This window comes from Ambystoma mexicanum, chromosome 10 (assembly GCF_040938575.1).
Source record: "Ambystoma mexicanum isolate Mex_15411 chromosome 10, UKY_AmexF1_1, whole genome shotgun sequence".
NCBI lineage: Eukaryota > Metazoa > Chordata > Amphibia > Caudata > Ambystomatidae > Ambystoma > Ambystoma mexicanum.
In genome coordinates this window covers 1,309,760,915-1,309,781,565 of record NC_090932.1, presented here as the reverse complement: position 1 = coordinate 1,309,781,565, position 20,651 = coordinate 1,309,760,915, and the positions used below count along the sequence as shown (strand labels likewise).

The following is a 20,651-nucleotide window of genomic DNA, read 5'->3' as shown; positions in this document are numbered from 1 at the left end:
TCACACTGTGCAATACAGGGCCACTTGAAAACAACATTTCCTCTGTCTCCTTTGGTTGCCAGTCCACCCCTGACTCTATATCAGGTTGTGCATCCCACTCGCCCATGTTTTTACTCTCCCACTCCCTCTTCTCCCTATCCTTCTCCCTGATACCGCCCACCCCTCCTTCCTCTCACTCTCTATCAATTTCTTTTCAGGATATACCTAGGGTATCAAACCTGTGGTTTTCCAGATGTTGACTACGACTCTCATGATCCCTCACCATTGACTATGCTGGCTAGGGCACAAGGAGGATCAAAACATATACAATCCATTTGCAAACATCTAAAGGTTTGTCTCTGTCATCTACAATGGATAGAAGTTTGTGGTTGAAAGGAGAGCTCTAGATGTGGAAGAGATCCGCATTAGGGGTTAATGCCACCAAAAGCAAAACATGAGGACACAGCTAAATGTTAACCCATTCCTTCACTTTATAAAGGAAGACATATGGAAACTGCTTCTTGTATGAGTATGTACAAAAATAGATGTCATTAAAATGGTGGTCCTTCCAAGTGTTTTGTATGACCTGAATCATCGCCGTTTGAAAGTACCAAGACATGTAAAATGTGTCCACATGCTCGCCAGATTCCTATGGGAGGAACAAAGCCTCAGATCCCCCAAAATATATTAAAATATTTTATTCGATCCCTTTCTCAGCATCTCTGTCTGTGAGTACCCGGGGATAACTCAGCTGCAACGTGCTCGCCTTGGAAACAAGACGACACGAAACACAGGTTCGATCCCGGGTCCGCCTTAAAAACCTCCAGGTGTTCAGCGCGTTATAAATACGCAACTAAGACATATTCCTGTAAGAGCGCCTTGATGCCCCTGGGCTGTGTGGGCGCTTTAAAAATGCAAATAAAATAAATAACTATTCCACACACCCACTCTCTCTCATTCACTTATCACTCTTTGTCTCTCTCCCCCGGTGCTTTTTCTCTACACTCTTAGAATTGCTTGCACTACCTTCTCCTTCGCTTTCTCCCTATTAACTGAGAGTAGAACAGGTAATTGCATTTACCAAGTCACTCATGTTAAATCACTGTCTAGTAACCATAGCTGGAAACTCGCCTTCAGTTCAGAGCTACATACCAATGCATTGTAGTTATGCAAATTCAAGGGCATGCTTATATTTGTGCTCCATAGGGGAATCAGCGCCTTATCTTATAGGCACATGCTATTTTACACACAGCTTGGTCAGACCAAAACAGACAGCTTTCAAGGATGCAGAAACCACCCCTGTATTTCATCCTCATTGGGGATCATGAGTACAGTAGAGCAAGCATACTGGCTGGTTGAAGCACTGGAGGCATATTGACCAAACAACATCAATATTATGTTGGGATTCAAAAATGGAAGGGAAACAAGTCTTTGTATCATATAAAATGATGGTAGAATAGGTAATTTCATTTAACAAATCACACCCATTACTGCACCACCTAGTGGCCATAGCGGGGAGTTCACCTCTAGTTCAGATCTATATAACGATGCATTGTGGGTAGGCAGATTACATGAAGTGCTTTTATTGTTACTCCATAGGAGAACAGTGCCTTTCTTTGTCCCTGTGCGCCAGTAATGACCCTGGCATTTTGACAGGTGTTGCCATTTCATATGTTGGGGGACTCGGCTTTGCTCCTGTCACACTGGAAGTCACTTCTCGTTTTGCAGTTACTGCAAGTAACCCCTCTGTGTATTCCGACCCCTCACTCCCTCTGATTCTATACTTGACACTATGTCTAATTTAATCTTGCTGCTTGTCCCCCATTCTCTGCAGCACTGAAGTGGAAGAAGCGGAAGTGGGTGGAAAAGCATAGAATTATTACCGCCTGCAATTGCTCAAGCCAGCCTTCCATTGCATAGCTTTTGAGCCGGATATGCCTGTTACTTCTTGTAACTTCTTCTAACTCATAGTCAGGGGATGACCAGCCTCCGCAGGGGGGCGCTAGAGGGACAGCCAGGGTAGCGTCCCTCAACCCTCCGCACCCCTGAGGGAATAATCGCGTCGCCTAAAGAATTTGACCAGTATATGATTGGGTTTAGTCATTTTGTTCAACTGGTTGTGAAAAACAAAACAGTTTGCTTTTCAGTGAGCAAGCACGTTGCGCAAGTTGACTATATCTTAATGTATCATTATATTGACGACATGGTGGCTGTGCCTTCGGCTAGTATACATAAGCACGTTATGTGGAAAGTGGCTGTGTGTCTTGGCTGGTGTTCGGTTGCGTGGAGGTAGCTGCCTTTAGAAGGGGGCAAAAGAAAAGTGCAGCTAATTATAGGATGTACCTTGTATTCCCTGCCCCCATAGATGGACCCACATGCAAATGCAAAGGGGACCCTCATAACACAGCTAAATGCAATACATTTCCCAACCCTCACAATTGATTTATATGCTAGCCACTTCAAGCTGGAAAGGCTCAGGACAGGAAAACATGTAACGGGGGCACTGGGGTCACCCGTAGTTCACTATTAGAAGGAGTGACCAGGTGCGTTGGTAGGTCTGGAAAACATCTGGGGGTACATTAATGTTGGGACTGTTGGGCCTCGGGGCTATCTAGTCTTTTGGTTGTAGCCCCTAACCTTCTAACCGGGGCTACAACCAAAAGACCTGGGGCTATAGCCCCCTCAACCCCCTCTACCCCACACCCCAGCGATGCCTCTAGGAGTGGCCATTTTTAATGGCAGGTAGATGGCCATTTTCATGGCAGGAATTTGTTGTACCAGACGGCACAAGGTTTTCCTCTTGGAGGCATGTACAGCTCTAAAAAGGGAAGGATGTCTGTAGGAAGCCACAGTGAGTACATGTAGGAAGCCATGGTGAGTATATGGGCACAAGGATAAGGTCTGAAGTAGGTGGGGACATTGGGGGTTAAGGGGGGCCACAACCAAACCGTGGTGGAGTTACAAGGCGGTCCTAGCCGGGGAGGAGTTTGCACTGCGGTTTCTGCCACGAGTGATACCCGCTGGCCGAAGGAGCCAGGTTCGGGGTTAGACAGGCACTGACTCCATTATGGACAGTTGAGATCCCTCAACTACTGAATGCGGTGGACCCGGGTTTATTCACTCCATGCAAGGGCATGGGAACTACTGCCTGGAAGTTGCTAACCAGAGGCAGTCGTCCACTATGTCATAACGGGAAGTGACAAGGGTCACCAAAGGACAATAAGTACTAAAAAGGCTGGTGAAAGCCTGGGAACTGGAAGCAGATACCCAAAAGGTGTTGCAGGCCATCACTCAGGCTGAAGGAGGCTGGGACCGCCCCCCATTTTGCTGACTCCAATAAAATGTGATCTGTTTGTTCAAAAAATAATACTGCCACTGCATGTGGTCTGTGGTTCTGGGGTGAGGGGCCAAAGTAGAGGATGGCCCTGCAATATGGATGGCCAGCCCACACAGGGGGTGCTGGAGGGTCAGCCAGCATAGCGGACCACCCCTCTGCCCCCCACCCCGGGGAATTTTATCGCCTCGCCTATCCCGATGTAGGCAGAAGGGTGTGCCTCTGTGCCGGCCAGAACCGGATCAAGCACAGGGTGACGCTTTGAGGTCTGGGGCTGCAGAGACTCGGACTCTTTGCTGCCCCGGACTAACACATGCCCACCCACTCCCTTAGGAATTTGCAGCCAGAGTTTTATTACAGTGCAATCAGCTGGGGTGGGGCTATTGTTTACCAGAGAAGTGTCTGCAGCAGTGATATTGGTTATTTTCTGCATATAACAATGGTGATGTGGATGACTGTGTGCTAACAGTTTTTTGGTTCCCTGGGTTGTGCGGTTTTGTTGATAATTTTCTTTTTCTGTCACAGGTGGAGTTACAGGGCAGTCTTGCTGCGGTTCCTGCCGCGAGTGGTACCCGCTGGCTGCACGAGCCTGGTTCAGGGTTAGATGGGCACTGAGTCCCTTACGGACAGTTGAGACTCCTCGACAACTGAATGCAGTGGACCCACGTTTATTCGATGCATGCAAGGACGTGGGAGCTACTGCCTAGAAGTTGGTAACCAGAGGCGGTCGTCTGCTGTGTCATAACCGTAAGTGACAAGGGTCACCAGAGGACAATAAGGACTCAAAAGTCTGGTGAAAGCCTGGGAATTGCAAAGGGCCCCCCAAAAGGTGTTGTAGGCCATTGCGCTGAAGGAGGCTGGGACCGCTCCACCATTTTGCTGACTCCCAAAACATTTGATCTGTTTGTTCCAAAAATATTGCTGTCCCTGAGGCCTCTTTTGCCAGTGCATATGGTCTGTGGTTCTCGGGTCGGGGGCAAAAGTAGGGGATGGCTCCGCTATGCTTGTTGCCCGCTCCTTGTGGCTATCTCAGGCACTCCTCTCGTCTCTCTCTGCTACCTACTTCTTGGTATTCTCTAAGACTCCCCCACCTTATCACTCCCTTTGACTGTGTGCTTACCACTCCCTTTCCTGCACTCTGGCTATCACTCCCTCTCACACTCGGCCTGTCGCACACTGTGACCAGAAACATTACTCCCATAGAGTCTCTACGTGTCGTTCTCTCCTAAAATACAAGTAACTCCTTAGTGCTATCTGTTTTTTATTCGTTTCTCAGCGTGTCACTCCGATTCTTGGCTTGTTAAGCCATTTATTATTTGCGTGCCCCTCCCTCTTGACCCGCCCCTACATATAGATGCGTCACACTCTCTTTCTGTGCCTCCCTCCGTATCTTTGCTGGTCACTCGATGAAACTCTGCTTCTTGGTATTCTCCGGTACTCTGCCAATCCTGCCTCTCATTCATTTAGACTCTCTGCCTGTCACTCACTCAAACCCATCACCTGCTGCCTGCTGCCTGTTACGGCCCCTTATCTAGCTATCTTTCCCCTGGGCCTTTGTGTGTACCAGCACATTGCTACCTAGAGGGGTGGACTGGCCTATAGGGAACTCTAAAGATTTCCCCGTAGGCCTCTGCACCCTGAGCCTCTTTTGTGGGGTATTTGAAAATGTTCCCATAGGAAAAGGGTTGGTCTTGCTGAAAATATGCAATATGGGGCCACTTTGAAAATTAGTTCCAGGGCTTCTTTTGGTTCCCAGTCCACCCTTGGCTACCAATAGCTCACTGCCTGCTGTCTGCTGCACTTCGGAAAGATAATAAAGACAGGCTTGGATTGGACTATGGGGCAATAAGGCACTGCCCAAAGTGCAGGCCCTACATGGAGGTTAATGCCTGATTTTTTGCTCAAAGTGGGACCGTTTGATGAGTTACTTAACTGTTCATCTAGACATTTTGATCAGTGTTACCGAACAAATATTCTTTCAAATGCACAATTTGCAGCACAGTGTACCACAAATCCCCCTGGGCACTACTCAGTCTGTCACACTTTTGTGAGTGACCGTGTTCCCACAGTTTCAATGGGTCCTGAACCAATTTAATGTCCCAGCCCGACCCACGTTGAAGAGATTGGCACAAGCACCCCTCACCTGTAGTCACAGTCGCAGTGAGAAATGGTGTTAATTCTGTAGTTCCGGACGCCATATTTGAACTCCCAGGACTCCAGTGTCTCGGTGCAGTGGTCATGCTCTTGGCAGCACAGGTCTGTTCCCTGGAAGATTCCTGTGCCAGAACGTTCGTGTTAGACAATGGAGAGCAATCTTACACCTGCACGAATCCCCCATCACCCACTTGGCCAATGAAAAAGTAATGGAGCGGCTCCACCCAGCACAATACAAATGACTGTCCTGTTAACTAATCACACGTGAACCTCTGTGCAATGTAAACTGCCTGCATCTCACAATGACTGGGTAAGTGGGGGCAGGGCTGACCCGAGTGATAGGTTGGATGAAGTCTTGGTGTGAGTGATGAGTTGGAGAATCAGGGCAGGGACCTCTGCCCTAGAGGGAGACGTGCTGGCCAGGTGCACGTCCATGACCACACTGATGACTCAGAGACACAATGCCCAAGACCCCATCCTTCCTTGCCATCTCGTCTCACTGGACCTCTGTCTCAGCTGAGGCATGCCCAAGTGCACCCAAAAACTAGCCCAAACCCTAACAACATGTTGACCAATCAGAATGAAGATTAAGGGTATAACATGTGTTCTTTGTATAGTACACAGGTAGTGCAACTGAACACGCACACAAGTAGTACACTGAATGCAGAGGGCCATAAATTGGGGAAGGGACATTATCACAAGCGTTGATGACCCGTCCTGAGGTTAGTTTGATAGTCTGTAAAACAAATAGACAACATCATCTAGTAAATTAAATGTGGTTATATTTGCAATGTTGAAATAACAAAGTTGTCTTCATGAGTTAAGAATTTAAATTGCAAACTTAGTTAAACAGGAGTGGGTTTAACATGCATTAGGTGTCATGTAAAGGTAGAAGGTTTATCTATAGGAAAGTGAAGGCATGTTTACATGTTTTAGCTTTCTCTCTGGTGTGTTCAACATGGTGTTGCCGTGAAAAAAGGTCCTTCCACAGCGGAAGTGTCTTGTTGAAAGAAAAATTGCCTGGAAATTGCATTTTGGTTTCCCTGTCTGTTTTTGAAGGAAGAATGTTCGTAATGCAGTCAATATGAGTAGTTATTGACTGTGCTCTGAACATTCTTGGTTGAGGAGGTCAATAATGTTCTCCATGTGCTAATAAGTGTTATCAAATAAAGTATCGGATATGAACTCTTGAAACCAAGCCAGAAAATATCTAACAACTTCCTGGATGTAAACATCAGCCAACAAACTGTCAGATGTAAACTCTAATCTAGGAGATCGAACAACCGAAAGGATGCAAACACATGTGTTGGTTATTTAGTAACTGACCACATATAAATAAAACAGTGATATGTAAACACAGACCTTAGATTACCTATCACTGATTGGATGTGAATGTGAACATCCAGTGGCTACTACTGACCAGATGTAAACAGAGAGGAGATATGCAACAATTTAATGATGTAGGGCAAACACTGGTCTGGTAACCACTGTTCGGATCACCCTGTGTTTACACCCTGAAGGATGCCAGCACAGACTCCCTTTTACTGCACTAACTACCCATACATTACAAACACAGATCCAAGTGTGTAAACCCAACTTGCAAATTTCTCAACCTCTGACAAGACATGTTATGTTATTCAATATTTATACTGCACCCTTCTGTGCGCAAGAATCTCAGATTACAAATGGGAATTATTACAAATTAAGGAGGCAATGGAAAGGACGGCCAGATAATTAAGAAGACTGTCCTGTGTTTACATCCTAACATCTGGGAAAAGAACACAGATCTATTTAATAACACCTAACTACAATACAATTCAAAGATCGATCACTGTTTGAAAATACTCTCTAGAAACGAGGTAATCATGATGGGACATAAACACAGACATGGGCTGTCTAAACAATGGACACGATGTAATCAGTGGCCCTTAGTAATCGAAGAGCTGATATATAGCATGCAATCACAGACACCTGGTTATCTGCCACACCTCTGGCTATCTGGGATGTGATAGGATGAGAAAATGACCCAGGATAAGGAAAATCTGCCAATTAACTGATGCACAGACCTTTCTGGACCAGCCTCATCACGAGTTGGGCACTAACCCCGGCGCTATTAGCGCCGGGGCTATTAGCCCTACTGCCAAACCCCCGGCGATATTAGCTTTGGATCACAGGTTTGGCGGAACGGTAAGTCCCCATTGGGCCCATTCGGAAATTTCCCATTCCCGATTGGGCCCAATGGGGAATGTTCGGTGCTATTACCGCCGGCACTATTACTGCTGGCGGTAATAGTGCTGAAAATCGGCAAAATTGTGGCGGATTTGCACCCAGCTCAGATCTGGGGGTAAATCTGCCAAGCCTGTGATTTGGCGGACCCTTAAATGCGGGGGTAATAGCGTTACCACTGCATTTAAGGGTTACCGCCAAACTCGTGATGAGGCAGTAAGTGTCGAAAATATCAGAAGATGTATATAGTGATAACCCCAGCGTTCAGAGGCGGCCAGGGCCCCAGATGGCCTGCCAGCTGAAGCCTTTTGTGTGGGATTCTGAAATGGCTGAACCTAGGAGTTATCCGTATTGACACCCCAGAGCCTTTACCTAGGGTGGTAATAGTAGGAAAAGTCATTTTTTTCTCTCTGTGGGAACACAGATTTTCATTTTGAAAGTAAGGGCAAAAATACCATAGAAAGAAAAAAAGAAACATGGAAGGAACGCCTGGGAAATAGGAAAGGGACTTCATCGCTTTCCTATGTCCATGATCAGGAAGTTGGGCGGGTGGCTGCAGCCGACAGAAGAGAAGGTAATTGAGGTGCGGAGGTGGGAGGGGTAAAGGGTTACTCCTGTTGTTGAAACAGAGGTGGAATGCGGGCATTAGAGGTGGCACAGGAAATCAGCTGATGCTAGGGATGATGGCAGATACCTGAGGGAGAGGAACATGGCTGAGAGAATGCAGATGTTTAATGGCGGATTCCCCCTGCGTTCTCAGCCATCTGATTGGCCTGCTGCTCATCCCTGGGTGTTAATAAATGTTAACTCTGAGGAATGGTTCTGAGCAAAGGGATGCAGGCAGGGACCTTGCTTCAGGAATAGCACTGAAGGGTAGAGTAGGGCAAACAGTGACAGCAGACGTGTTCCAACTGCAAGGAGTAGGAAGCATCACATATGCCTCCAACCACTGATCTTATCATCACGTGTTCAAGAAAGGGTCATGCAATAACACCATCCTACTTCACAAATGAATCCAGAGTAGCGGGTTGAAGTCCAACACAGAGCATTCAGTGAGCAGTTTTAGATGGTTGTCAGTGAAGTCAAGTGGGCGTCCACTAAATGCAAATGTTAGAAGGTGCTAAATCATTCACCTGGTGCCATGGATGCCCTGGGGGCAAGAAAAGGCTGGCAGTGATGGGTAGAGGACCCCCAGAAATGAGAAAGTGCAACGGTCATCATATCTCAGGATCACAACATGCCCAGGATGTGTGGGAAGATAGTCGGGAGCTCAAGTGGGATGCAGTGTCTAAAGCCATAGCAACAGGCAGAACTGGGCTAGAAGGAGACTGCACTACCTCTGCACACCTTGTTGGTGGGGTCTTACTTCAAGCATTGTGTTTGCATCAGAAGGGTACACCGTTAAAATAATTGATCTTTTGTAACACACTTGATACCAGAGACCAGTCTCTAAGCACGGCGCCAGGGTTCATACCTGTGTTGCTCTGTGTTGTCTTGCTTGCCCCTGAGCTATCCACCTGGCTCTGACCTTTGAAGATCCATAGAGGAGAGCTGGAAAACGGCTCCCAGGATGGTGCAGGGGCTGAGCCAGTGATCCCATGTGAGAAGCCACAAGGATGGAAATATGTCTGTCCTTAAGGGGAACAAGAAAAATGGGGGTCTAAGAAGCAGAGTGAAATACTTCAAGGGCATAACTAAGGAACGAGGGAGTTTTTACTGGGGAAATTGGATTCTGGAAAAGGGCTACAATGTGTGTCTTCTGTAGGAGGCTTCAGAGCAACATTGGGATGTGTGCATAGAAAGCACAGTGAAAGCATGGACCTGCCTTCCAACGGCTGTGGTGGGCATACGCATGGAATGCATGAAAGCCCTGGTCAGAGGCAGGAAAGTGACTCTGTGCCTCCCCTCTGAGTCATTGTCTATGTCTTGTGAGATGTTTCATCAACCACCCCCTTTCCTCCCCCACTTTAAGTCTTCAGAATAAGAGCCCTGACTTCTCACCAGAGCCTAATGCATGGAGTGTGCCATTCTGTTGCCCATCTCCCCCTATACCTGGTCTGTACAATAGGTTGAGATACTTTGGCTTGCAAGCAGATACCTTTCCAGGGAAAGACCAGCATTTTTATAGCTTACCCAAATCTGTCAGGTTTCCAGCCGTGTTCCCCGCTCCGCACCAGAGGGTGCCGGGCATGGTCCACCCTCTCTTGGTTCTCTGCCGCACGCTCCTCTCCCGGGGTGATGCTAGGACTCCTTCAGCATCCTGGTCCTGCTGCAAAAGCGCCTCTGAAGCAGGTCGGGGTTCCCTGGAGGCATCTCGTTTGGTTCTCTCGAGCTGGGTCTGTGGGTGACCCCTGGAGGTCATAAGGCAGGACCTTTGGAGCATATGGAAGGAAGTGAGGGTCTGAAGGACTTCAGGGTGTCGTGAACTGGTGAAAGGGTGGTCTGTGGAATTCCCCGACGAAGCCTCACAGAAAGACTGATACACCCATACCAATGTTTCTTCCTCCTGGGTGGAACATTCCAGAAGATGCCTTCCAGGCTTTGTCCAAATGGTTTGGTAGAGAGTGACGCGATCCATGCCAGTGCTTAGGAAGCTGACATAGACCTTCCCTGCCTTGGATTTTACCATGTGACAGGAAGTGACGGAGCTACCCAAGAGGGAAGAAGACCCCTCGAGTGCAAATACCATGAAAAATGCTGAAAAGGACAATAGGAAACGTACTGACACCCAGGGGCTCATTCCTGAGACTGCACCGCAGTGCCTCGAGACTACAACACTGCACCTGAAGGCTGATATGCCCTGAGAGAACAACACTGCACAATGGGAATGTAACACTATGTCCTTGCCATGGCAGTGTACCCTGGGACTAGTGTGCATCAGTGCGTCATGAAACTCCAACACTGTGCCCTCAGACACACACACTGCACCTGGGGACAACAGCAGTACAGCACGTGTCTCAAAACTACCTTGCAACGTCAACTCTGGCTGAGGGCTACCACAGTGACGCCCACTGAAACTTACAGCAATGTCCCCTACCACTACCAGTACAATGCCCCCTGCCACGAAGTGATGTACCCTACTGCTACAATGCGCCCTGCGCTACAATGCCCCCTGCCTCTGTACCACTGACCCCTGCTGCACGTCCCCTTGTTATTAGGCGAATTACCCCACCTAGTGTCTCTGACATGAGAAAACGCCCGCACTAAAGAAGTTCGAATCCCTTGGCAGCACTTCGAAGATGGAGGACTCAGGCATGAAGCGCTATACACATTATTATAACCAAGCCCCGTCCTGCGGGTGTGCTCCCCCCCTATGACAGTCCCTGTAAAGCCAGGGCTCAGAATCAGCGCGCGCGCAGAGGTGAAGCCCACGAGCCAGGACCCTAGCCACCAGTGAAGCAGGGGGTCTGTCTTGGCGCGCCCGAGGCCCGTGGGAATGGCAGCCGAGAAAGAGCCCGAGCGGTGGAATGAATGAATCAGCCAGCGCGTGTTTTAAAGACGCTATGAGAGAATGGGGTGATCCCTGACACCGAATCCACCGCGGCAGCCCAGGGCGCATGGCCAGGCCCGCCTCTGATTGGCGCTACTGTGCGCCCAGCCCTGCCTTGGAACCGCCCCGTGCCCCGTCCACGCCCTTTCTTCCTGAGCCCTGACACCACCCACCGCCTCCCTCACACCTCTCCTCTCCACGCACCTCCTCCTCACCCCACACTGCCGAGGCATTCCCACGGCTTTCCTTCCTCACAAAGGAGACGGCCAGCCGTCTTTGCAGAGAGAGAGTGCTGAGACTGCGAGCAACAGCAGCTAGCTCCGAGAGACTCCCGCTCAGCTCACTAAGTACGTGCGTGGGTGACCGTGATACCCCAGTCATCTCCAATAGCGGGGCACCCAGCCAGGGGTGGATAGATAGGGGGCGACAGCCAGTGTGAAAGTGGCATTGACAGTAACGGGTGAGTGCGTGAGCCAAAACGAGACCAGGGCTCTAGTACTAAAAAAAGTGGGTGAATTCTGATGTGTGCAGTGCGAAGTGACGTCACAGGAATGGAACGTGCATTGAAAGAAATGGTCATATTTCACTTTAGGATGACTTTTCCAACTCAAGAATGCAAAGCACAAATAAACCTTTGCCAAGAGAACAGATTTTCCTAAAACTTTGCTGGCTAAGACTAAGTAGAACATGTGAGCCCCTTTTGGATCTTAGAATGTGCAACAAAACTACAGCTACCTATTGACCTGTGGTCCTGTTGCTAAGTTTCTCAAGGGGTGGGGAGAATTTATTTTTTATTAATTGAAAACACACGGGGGTGGGAGGTGCCCATCCTCTGAAAAAAGTGGACGTACGCTGTGCACCTGTGTGTTCCCTCGACTTCTGCCCTGCACTGGCAGAGTCAGAAGCAGGGGTAATACAGCACTCCAAGAGATGCAGCAGCTAATCGGTGGAGCCAAGAGGCAGTGTCCTTTCCCTCATTATATGATTACCCAAATGACTGACACATAGTATAAGTGTTAGCAATAAAAGACTGTGGGTGTTATTGCACCGAGCATCATTGTAGAAAAATATATTTTGTACAGTATCACAAAATCCACAATAATAAACAGTAAACTTTTGGACACAAGGGCCGGGGTTGTGGCACTGGCCTGTGCCGCCAACTGATTCCTGTGATGTCGTGGGCCTGTATGTTGCCGGTTTTTCCTTTCTTCTCCCTTTTGTTTTCCGGGTGGGTGGGTTCTGGGAAAAGATAAACCTTCTGCGTGCCTTCTGGGCAATGACGCAGGGCCGCCCAAGGCGAGGCAGGGTAACTGATGTTACCATTCGGCAGGCTAGGAGAGGGGCAGCTCCCACCCCCACGCCTGCTCCTCTCCCCCACAAGCATAGAGACACGCAGTCTCTGTCACAAAAAGCAGAGGAAGGGTGAGGTGTGAACAAGCGACTCACCCTTCCTCCAAGCAACAAGGAGCTAAGCACCTAAGGAAAACCAACAGTCACGCAGGGCCCAGGTTCAAAGACCTGCCCCTCCTCAGGGGGCCAGACATGTCGGCTATCCGGCGGGGGCTGGCACACAGCCCCCACTACTATACACATCAAAGACCCAGGGCTCCACTGGGTCTTATAAATAAGAGCAGAATGCTCTAAGAAAACACAATCTGTTTGTGGACCCTGAACGGGCACCCAAACTAACAGGAGGTTCGCTGTTCACTCAGCATCTTCCACACTTTGCTCCTTTAGCAGTCTTTAAAAGTTCACTGCTTACGCAGTGTCTTTTCTCCCCTCTTTTAACATTGCACTGTTCAGAAAACTTTAACTGCAGGCGAGCAGTGAAAACCTCGCTGAAACCGAAGAAACCCCAGGGAGTACGCGTGTAGAAGCAAGGTCCAAGGTCGGCATGAGCGAGCCGGGAGGAAAAACAGACAAAGCACCCAGACGCAGGCGGCTGTGTCATTTTCAGCTTTACGGACCTAAAATTCATGGGTCCCAAGCTAAAATCACGGGAACCTCCAACACCGTCCCAGAAACCAAAATCACCACACTTGCTAGCAGCCATGGAGGCAGCAGAGCACTATGGCTGGGCCTGGGTCAGAGAATATATGTACGGCATACCAAAAGAAGGGGACCCCATACCAACCAGTCAAGAGGACGAGGCGACACCATCAAAGAGAAGGAAGTCTACAGAAGGCATGGGAAAAGGTAACAAAAAACTGTCTAAATTATATGAGAACATGAGCGAGATGCAGCAATTATTGCTAGAAATTAGGGGCAAACAAGCACTTCCCACAGCCGAGTCCAGGCAGGCAAACCCCACCATACCACTAGTACCGGACACCACGGTTACCACCACCCCAGCAGCAGCAGCTACAGCAACACCAGTCCCAGCAACACCGATAATACAGGTGCCAACAGAACCAACAGCAGCCGTCACAGTTTTATCTATGCCAACAACGGCAGCTCCTGACACAACAGGTGCTTTAAAAGCATGGTCACTCCCCAATACAAATACCCCAGGACAGTCAGGAGCGAGCAACAACAACCCACCAGACACAGTAATGATTAGTAGTACCCAATTAGACCTAAAACTTAAATCTTTTCAAACAGAAATATTGATACAACAGGTTTTTAGCATGGAACATTGACATTACAATCAAAGAAGCTATATGGGCGAAAGAGTTCATTGAAATCTTTTCACTTATAGAAGTCCAACGCAAAGGGAAAGATGCTTTTAGGGATCCCAAAAAGATAGAGGAGAAAGCCAAAGCCAGAAACGCCCAGGTAGAACAGAATTGGGACAACTGGCTACAGTCTTTCGCCATCTTGGCAACTATTTATGAAGAAAAATTCCCCAATGATGGCAGAAAATTATGGGCATACGTGGATAAAATCAGAGAAGTTAAAATCTCAGAAAAAGGGAAGACCTGGCCAGCGTGTGATATTAGATTCAGGAGAAGCATGTCAGAGAGGCCGCCGTAGAATGGGACGAGGTCCAGAATGACTTATACATGATGAATGCAGAGCCTCCTTCAGAAGAAGAGACCGTGCAGACAACCCCCAAAAATAGCAAAAATTCACAGGGCACCAGATCCTCCGACAATGAAAACCACAAAAAGGGGAGCAGCCCTTTTGGAAGAATCAGCCATGGGCGGCTACGTCTAACACCCACAGGCATAACAAAAACCATGCGCAAAAAGACAACATCCCATGTAAGAACTTTGGAAAAAACCTGTGCACATGGGGAAAAGGATGCTGGTACAAACACATGTGCACAAACTGCAACAGTGTCCATGCAGCGAGCAACTGCACCAGACTGCCAGCCAAAAATACAAAAGAATAGCGTCAAATGCATCCCGCCAACCATATGTTTGGCTCCGGGCTGCACCCCCATCAATCCAGACAATTTTAGAGAGGCTCTCATGAATTACCCAGACAGAGAAACCAGTGAAGCCATCCGACAGGGTTTCACCAAGGGCTTTGTCATCCCTTTCAAGGGCATCGGGTCGCAGATGGTTCCAAATAACCTGAAGTCGGCCAGGGACAACCCGCAATTATTAGAAAGCAAAATTAAGAAGGAATTACTACTGGGCAGGATTGCGGGACCTTGGGACCACATGCCTCTCAGAGAGTACATAATATCGCCCCTAGGACTGGTCCCCAAAAAAGAACCCTGGAAAATGAGGCTAATTCATCACCTATCCTACCCCAAATGCCAATCGCTAAATGACGGCATTCCGCACACGGAATCCGCAGTATCATACATGCACTTTCAAGAGGTGGTAAGACTCATACAGGAATGTGGTACGAACGCTCTGATGGCCAAACTGGACATTGATTCTGCCTTCAGATTACTGCCAGTCCACCCAGACTCCCAGCAATGGCTAGGCTTTACTTTTAAAAACAAATTCTATGTGGACAGATGCCTTCCCATGGGATGCGCAGTATCTTGTGCCCTATTTGAACAATTCAGCTCCTTTTTTCAATGGGCTTTCCAACGACAGAGACCAGGGACCAGGAGAGTACACTACCTCGATCATTTCATGGTAATGGGGCCAGCAAATTCTCAAGAATGCAGCAGAGCCCTGGCGATGATAGAACAAATGGCCGCAGAGTGGGGCATCCCACTGGCAGCGGGAAAAACGACCAAACCAGCCACCAACATAACTTTCCTGGGTATCGAAATAGACTCCGCAAGGGGCCTATGCAAAATTCCGAAAACAAAAATAGCAGAACTCCTGGAGAACATACAAAGCCTAACAACAAAAGGCAAAGGCACAGTAAAAGAAATTCTGTCATTAGCGGGAAGTCTCAACTTCGCAGCCAGAATTATCCCTCAGGGGAGAGTATGCTCCAGAAGCCTGGAACTAAAAATCAAATCTTACACCAAACCCCACCTACACATCCGACTAGGCACAGAGGTGAAACAAGACCTGGACATTTGGGGGAATTTCCTTAAAGATTTTAAGGGGACATCACTTTGGCATACGCCATTGAACACTTCAACAAAAAGGGTCCTTTTCACTGATGCAACCGGGAGCAGGGGGTTTGGAGCCATACTAGACTCAGAATGGGTGGCAGGATACTGGCCCATAACATGGCAAGCTGTAGGGTGGACAAAAAATATCTTCCTCCTAGAAATATTTCCCATCTGGCTTACTGTACACATCTGGGGCAGGCTGCTAGCGAACACAGAACTCTTGGTCTGGTGCGACAACATGGCCGTGGTAGGCTCCATAAACAGAAGATCCACTAAATGCCCTTTAGTGCTGAAAGTCCTATGAGCCATTACAGCGGTCACACTACAAGAAAACATTGTGATCAAAGCAAAGCACATCGCTGGAGCAGACAATAATATTGCAGATGCTTTATCTCACTTTCAGTGTCCAAGATTCCGGAAGCTAGTGCTGGACGCCCGCGAACAGATGACGCCAATACCAGCAGAATGCTGGACAATAATGGGAATACAAAAATAACGGCATCAACGCCAGTGCCAGAGAGCTCAGGCCGGGATGCCCAACAAGAACCAGGCACCTCAAAAACAGGTGGTAACAAAACGGCATCAACGCTTGCGCCAGAGAGCCCAGGCCGAGATGACCAACAAGAACCAGGCACCTCAAAAACGGGTACCAACAAAATACCGACATCAACGCCAGCGTCAGTGAGCCCAGGCCGGGATGTCCAACATGATACAGGCAACTTTAAAACGGGTGCTAACAACTCGCTGCCCATAGAAAATATGAACCTTAGCTCAGGTTTCTTAATAGAGATGGCAGAGAAAGCCCTGGCAAGCACTACAGCAGCTCAGTACAGTAAGTGTTTGCAAACAGTATTTAGAGCCACAGGGCTAAACCATGTCGAGTTAATAACAATTAAAGACATAGAAACATTCTTAAAATGGGCACATGAGCGGGGCTTTAAGAGAGACTGGGCAAAAAGACACCTAGTAGCAATCTCATATTTTTCAAAAATACGGGGGGACTCAGATCCCACTCAGAACGCCCTCATTTCCTACGCTATGAAAGGATGGGCCAGAGTGGAAGGGCCCCAGGTAGACACCTGCCGCCCCCTTGATTTCAGCAAACTGGTAAAAATAGCAGACCAGTTAGAACCATATGCTGGCACCCATATGAGATCACATTATTCAAAACAGCATTTTTTTTGGCCTACTTCGGGGCTTTCCGGGTGGGTGAGTTCATTGCCTCCAGCACCAAGGCCACAAACGGTTTAGGCGTTATGGAGGTCAGGATCAGACAAGAAAGCATCCACATAGAAATCCAATAGTCTAAAACTGGGGCCAAAAGAACCATTAACATTTGCTTTATTTATGAGGTAACAAACTGCCCGGTATGTATTACCAACCTTTATTACGCACAAAGGCCCAAGGTAGGAGGGAGGTTTTTAATCCACAAGGATGACTCAGCACTAAGCTCCTACCAATTTAAAGGGGTGCTGATGAAAGCAATCAGCAACGCAGGGTGGGACCCCAAGGGCTTTGGCACCCACTCCTTTAGAATAGGTGCTGCCACCTCAGCGTGGCAAGGAGACCTGGCACCACTACAGCTAAAAAAATATAGAAGGATGGAAGTCAGATTGCTACAAAAGATACATCAGACCACAGCTAATATAGCCATCCCCGTTTTTCTCTCCCCCCCCTGCAGAACCAACAGGCGAAGGGAAGACCTCACTCAATTCAGCATGGATTCTCAGCCACTCACTTGTCTTCAGGACAGGCTGATGGGCGGAAGAAACCAAAGAAGGTCCGCCTTTTAGAAACACCATCGCCTTATGATGGGGTTGCAGGGGCCTTCGGTGGGCCGACATCCACGAAACACTAGCAGATTTGGTCGCATACAGAGACCCGCCTGAATTCCTCATAATACATTTAGGGGGCAACGATCTGGTTAACTCAGGAAGGAGAAATTTATTCGAGGAAATCTGCTCCTCCCTTGCGGGCATTTCCGACAACTGGAGGGAAATGGAAATATATTTCTCGGCCATCGTACCCAGAAAGAAATGGCAGGGGGCCCACTGTTACAAATCCGTAGACACTGCTAGAAGAAAACTTAACAGGGGGCTAGAGAAATTCTGTACAGCAAGAGGGCTGGGCTTCATAAAATACCCGTCCATTACCCTGGGTGACCCGGATCTTTTTCACAAGGACGGCACTCATTTATCAAACCAAGGCATGGAACATTTCTTTTGGGAAATTTCTGGAACTATCGCCTCCAGGGGCTGTTATTAGGAGATACTTTCGGGGGAACACGGTCAGCCGGTAACCTGCCTGTGTGTGGCGGCACGGGCCAGAGGGGGTAGCCTCAGAGCCTGGTGCCCAAAAGTATGATATTAATATGATATGTGATTATTGTTATCTGCATAACCGTATCTGTACAATAAAATCCTACAGCCTTTTATTGCCAACACTTGACAAAATGGTGTGAGACAAAATATTTTGGGTGACGGTCGGCCTACAATGATGCATGCATATGGGTTCATCAGTTATGGGCAATGCCGCAGGGCCGCCCAAGGCGAGGCAGGGTAACTGATGTTACCATTCGGCAGGCTAGGAGAGGGGCAGCTCCCACCCCCACGCCTGCTCCTCTTCCCCACAAGCACAGAGACACGCAGTCTCTGTCACACAAAGCAGAGGAAGTATGAGGTGTGAACAAACGACTCACCCTTCCTCCAAGCAACAAGGTGCTAAGCACCTAAGATAAACCAACAGTCACGTAGGGTCCAGGTTCAAAGACCTGCCTCCTCCTCAGGGGGCCAGACACGCCAGCTATCCGGCCGGGGGCTGGCGCACAGCCCCCACTACTATACACATCAAAGACCCAGTGCTCCCCTGGGTCTTATAAATAAGAGATTAATGCTCTAAGAAAACACAATCTGTTTGTGGACCCTGAACGGGGACCCAAACTAACAGGAGGTTCGCTGTTCACTCAGCGTCTTCCACACTTTGCTTCTTTACCACAAACCCCCCCACCCTACAAATAAGGGAGAAGAACAAAGGAAAAGAAGTACAGGGCACTGTACAGTGTCCACAACAAGTCGTGGGACATGAGAAGGTGGCACGGGCCAGAGGGGGTAACCTCAGGACCTGGTGCCCAAACGTATGATATTATTATGATATGTGATTATTGTTATCTGCATAACCATATCTGTACAATAAAATCCTACGGCCTTTTATTGCCAACACTTGATAAAATGTTGTGAGACAAGTTATTTCGGGTGAGGGTCGGCCTACAATGATGCATGCATATGGGTTCATCAGTTATGCGTGCACAGAACAACTCTGGTGCTCCGTCCGTGACAGTGAATTCTCCCTCTCTGGAACCTACTTTTATTCCCCCAGTTTTGCCCTAAACAAGTGTTTGTGGGGGCTTTGTACTTGCCTGGCCCGCTGCCGCTGATGGTGGTTGGCACCCTGGTGCCCCCCTTTGTTGTACAGCTTGCCTTCCTCCCGCCTGTGTTGCCATATGCAAAAATGTAAGTATCGGAGGGAAGCTGTCTGCTTTATTACCTCCTGTTGCACATGCTGTGTGTGACAGCATGTGTTCTGTCTCACTGTCACCTTGCCCCTCAGATTACCTTCCTGTGCTTTCTAGCTGCGGGGGTGCCCCCTCCGCAGCACTGGCCAATAAAAGGCTGTGGATCTTATTGCAAAAACATATTTTGTACATTATCACAAAATCCACAATAATAAACAACTGTACACTTTTGGGAACGAGGTCCAGGGTTGTGCCCCTGGCCCGTGCCGCCACACCTGGATGGGATATCGGCCATCCAGGTTCCCCCCAAATGTACTTATCTACCGCTTTTTGCGGTCAGGCGGTTTACCGTTTCCGAATGGAAACTGCCCATTCCTTTGCCTGGTAAATGTATCCCATTGCTAAGGTTTTTGCCATGACATAGCATTGTGCATGCTGCAGTAACTATATCCCTGGTGCAGTAATTTCCCCCCCCCTATTGAAATTGATACTTGCTATGTCTACAGCTTCGTATGACTTTAAGCAATATATAGATATGTCTTTTGCAACCTGTCTTGGATGTTTGCCCTTCTATTGACATACGGTCTGTTTTGACCTACATATCCAATGTACCCTACTATGTAATGGGAAATGCTGCTCAAAGCGGTTCTGTCACCCGGTTCTGTCTCATACGGGTGTGAGCACCTTCTATTTTATCTATTTTATTAGAATTCCCCTATTCACAGAATTCAAACGGGGGACTTTCGTCTTACTGCGTGCCCTTCAACTTTCCTTTACCCTTTCAGTGCATTTCAGTGCATATGTTATTAAAGCGTTGGGGGTTGGATCTGACCTACCTTGAATTTTTAACTGCTTATACTTGTGATAGCCCTGTGCCCTTTATTAGCTTTAATAGTGCCGTTTTCAGCCATTTACTATATCGCACTGGGTCTGTTCGCGACTGCATTCTTAGCGAGCCTCATCCTAATAACCATATTTTTTCTAGTACCGTTTCCAGCCACTTACTATATTGCGCTGGGTGCTGTTTGCCAATGTTTTCTTGGCGAGACACCATCATACTACCCCGTTTTCTGGGATCGTGCTGTTGCAGCATCTTGGCCCCGGCCGGCTGCCGTTGGTGTTGATGCTGTCATTATTTTTTCACCAGTACCTCCCCGCCTTCTCTTGGAACGTCCGTCGAGTATTTGTCGTTGTCTCGGGACCTTTGATGGACCGTAATCCACTGACTCGAGATACTGTATCTGCCATGTTATAGTCTGCATAATCGTTAATCCTAACTTTTTATTTTTATTGTTCATTTATAATGCGCTTAATACCCAGGATTGGTTTCTGAGCGCAGGCTTTGAATTCGCACCTATGTTGTGCCGCATCGTTTTGTATTCCGGACAACCGTGTTGCCTCTGGGCTCTCCCTCCCTTACCAAAATGAGGTGGTTCCGGGGTTGCTACAACTTTTCCTCCCTGCCACTCTTCTATGCACCAACCTA

At 48.2% G+C, this 20,651-nt stretch overlaps 1 protein-coding gene across 1 annotated transcript in view; it reads right to left on the bottom strand.

Moving 5' to 3' along the window:
- PLA2G3 (phospholipase A2 group III) overlaps positions 1-11,241 on the bottom strand; it is a 78,261-nt gene extending 67,020 nt beyond the window's left edge. The window contains exons 1-2 of the mRNA XM_069619341.1: positions 9,827-11,241; positions 5,457-5,589 (exon numbers count right to left, since the gene is read on the bottom strand). Coding sequence (XP_069475442.1) covers positions 5,457-5,589; positions 9,827-10,571 — 878 coding nt within the window. The 5' untranslated portion in view covers positions 10,572-11,241. The remainder of the gene's footprint in view (positions 1-5,456; positions 5,590-9,826) is intronic.
- Between the last annotated feature and the right edge of the window lie 9,410 nt (positions 11,242-20,651).